This window comes from Etheostoma cragini, chromosome 12 (assembly GCF_013103735.1).
Source record: "Etheostoma cragini isolate CJK2018 chromosome 12, CSU_Ecrag_1.0, whole genome shotgun sequence".
In the NCBI taxonomy this organism is placed as follows: domain Eukaryota; kingdom Metazoa; phylum Chordata; class Actinopteri; order Perciformes; family Percidae; genus Etheostoma; species Etheostoma cragini.
This window is the reverse complement of record NC_048418.1, coordinates 938,303-938,775: the sequence shown is the minus strand read 5'-3', so window position 1 is coordinate 938,775 and position 473 is coordinate 938,303. Positions and strand designations below refer to the sequence as shown.

Here is a 473-nt window from a genome sequence, read left to right as displayed (position 1 = left end):
GGGGGGGGGGGGGTAGAAGGTGGAGGCGGTGGCTGCAGGACGCCAGATTCTCCGTCTCTCGGCCTGTCTGGGGCTCGCAGATATAAACGCCTCTCCTGCAAATAATGAGTTGTCATTCAGCGGCGGGCTCTGGAGAACGGCCCCTCGGGCTGCTGGGAAATCAGCAGGTAAATGAAAGCAGGGAGAGCTCTTTGGTTGCTAACCAACAGCAGCTGCTGCGTCACACTGGAGCAGCGTTAACAAAAGGTTAAACCAATCACAGCGCTCTCCCCCGGGCTTTCTGGCTGTTTAATTCAGTTTGTAGTGGCACCTGCAGCAGCTTCTAATTCTTCTCAAAGTCAGTTCAACCAACAGGCAACTACGTCCAATCAATTACACTATGACGTCATGCTTTCTTACAGATGGAGCAGGTCTAGACCTCTCTATAATTTACAGATGGAGCAGGTCTAGACCTCTCTATAATTTACAGATGG

The 473-nt window shown here is 51.6% G+C and overlaps 1 protein-coding gene across 1 annotated transcript in view; it reads left to right on the top strand.

The window, feature by feature from the left end:
* Positions 1-473, top strand: part of slc39a6 (solute carrier family 39 member 6) — a 27,562-nt gene that overhangs the window by 91 nt on the left and 26,998 nt on the right. The window contains exon 2 of the mRNA XM_034887369.1: positions 81-167. Coding sequence (XP_034743260.1) covers positions 81-167 — 87 coding nt within the window. The remainder of the gene's footprint in view (positions 1-80; positions 168-473) is intronic.